We start from the raw sequence: 1,190 nt of genomic DNA, 5'->3' as shown, positions 1-1,190 counted from the left end.
CCAGGCAGATCCTACTGCCTCCCCACTCTCCCCCATGGCAAAGTTTTCCTTTTCTTTTTTCTTTCAGCTTCTTAGAATCCTTAGTGTTGAGTAGCTAGGGAAAGAGACTGTTGGCCAGGCTTTAAAAATGCATTTATCTAGAAAAAAATGCATGTCTCAGGAACAGCCAAAGTGCTTTCCTATGAAATATGTCAGTCCACACCGCAAGGGGCTGACCTGCGCCTTGGAATATGCAGGTTTGGTTCCCAGCCATTGCCGCCCAGGAAGATAATAGCAGTACTGCCATGACTGTCACTTGCCTCCCCCGTGGCCCATCGGCCACCACCGTCTGGGAGGTCCAGCTCAGGATGGTGCTGGTGCACGGTCCACAGGCAGACCCTGGACAGCAGCCCCAGCAGGATAAGACGGTGTTTGCCAGTAGGTCCCCCCCATGTGGCCTGAGGACCAGCAAGGGAGTGGGCTCCTCAGGCCGGGATCAGAAGCAAACAGCATCACAGGTCCTGTCCTGCCACTGACAGGAAGTGATTCTTTCTTTTTTTTAAAGATGACCGGTAAGGGGATCTTAATCCTTGACTTGGTGTTGTCAGCACCACGCTCTCCCAAGTGAGCCAACCGGTCATCCCTATATAGGATCCGAACCCGTGGCCTTGGTGTTATCAGCACCACACTCTCCCAAGTGAGCCATGGGCTGGCCCAGGAAGTGATTCTTTTGCATGTACTGTGGCTTTCTAAAAATGAGAAGAAAGAGATTTTACATGTGTCTCTATATGTGTTTTTGCCCCTCACATTTGTCCCCTAAGGACACATGGCAGCTCACAACACCACATACAGGGCATCCAGCTAAAGGAAATGGCACATGAAGAAAGAACAGGAGGGGCCGGCCCGGTGGCGCACTGCTACAGTGCGCTGCTTGGGAGCGTGGCTGCACTCCCGCCGAGGGTTCGGATCCCACATACAGACCGGCCGCTCACTGGCTGAGCGAGGTGCAGGCGCAACACCAAGGGTTGCGATCCCGATGCCAGTCCCGGTCCGGTCTACAGACCGGCCGCTCACTGGCTGAGTGAGGTGCAGGCGCAACACCGAGGGTTGCGATCCCGATGCCAGTCCCGGTCCGGTCCGGGCACGACACTGAGGGTTGCGATCCGTTGCCGGTCAAGAAAAAAGACAAAAAGGAAAAAAAAAAAAAAAAA

General features: G+C 54.0%; 1 protein-coding gene across 1 annotated transcript in view; it reads left to right on the top strand.

Annotated features, from left to right (window-relative positions):
* Positions 1–1,190, top strand: part of LOC103601208 (lisH domain-containing protein ARMC9-like) — a 34,686-nt gene that overhangs the window by 25,470 nt on the left and 8,026 nt on the right. The window contains exon 6 of the mRNA XM_008585592.1: positions 237–417. Coding sequence (XP_008583814.1) covers positions 237–417 — 181 coding nt within the window. The remainder of the gene's footprint in view (positions 1–236; positions 418–1,190) is intronic.

The sequence above is a fragment of the Galeopterus variegatus genome, unplaced genomic scaffold (genome assembly GCF_000696425.1).
Source record: "Galeopterus variegatus unplaced genomic scaffold, G_variegatus-3.0.2 Scaffold3627, whole genome shotgun sequence".
Taxonomy (NCBI): domain Eukaryota; kingdom Metazoa; phylum Chordata; class Mammalia; order Dermoptera; family Cynocephalidae; genus Galeopterus; species Galeopterus variegatus.
Note: the sequence above shows the minus strand (reverse complement) of the source record. Positions and strands in the feature narration are given on the sequence as shown.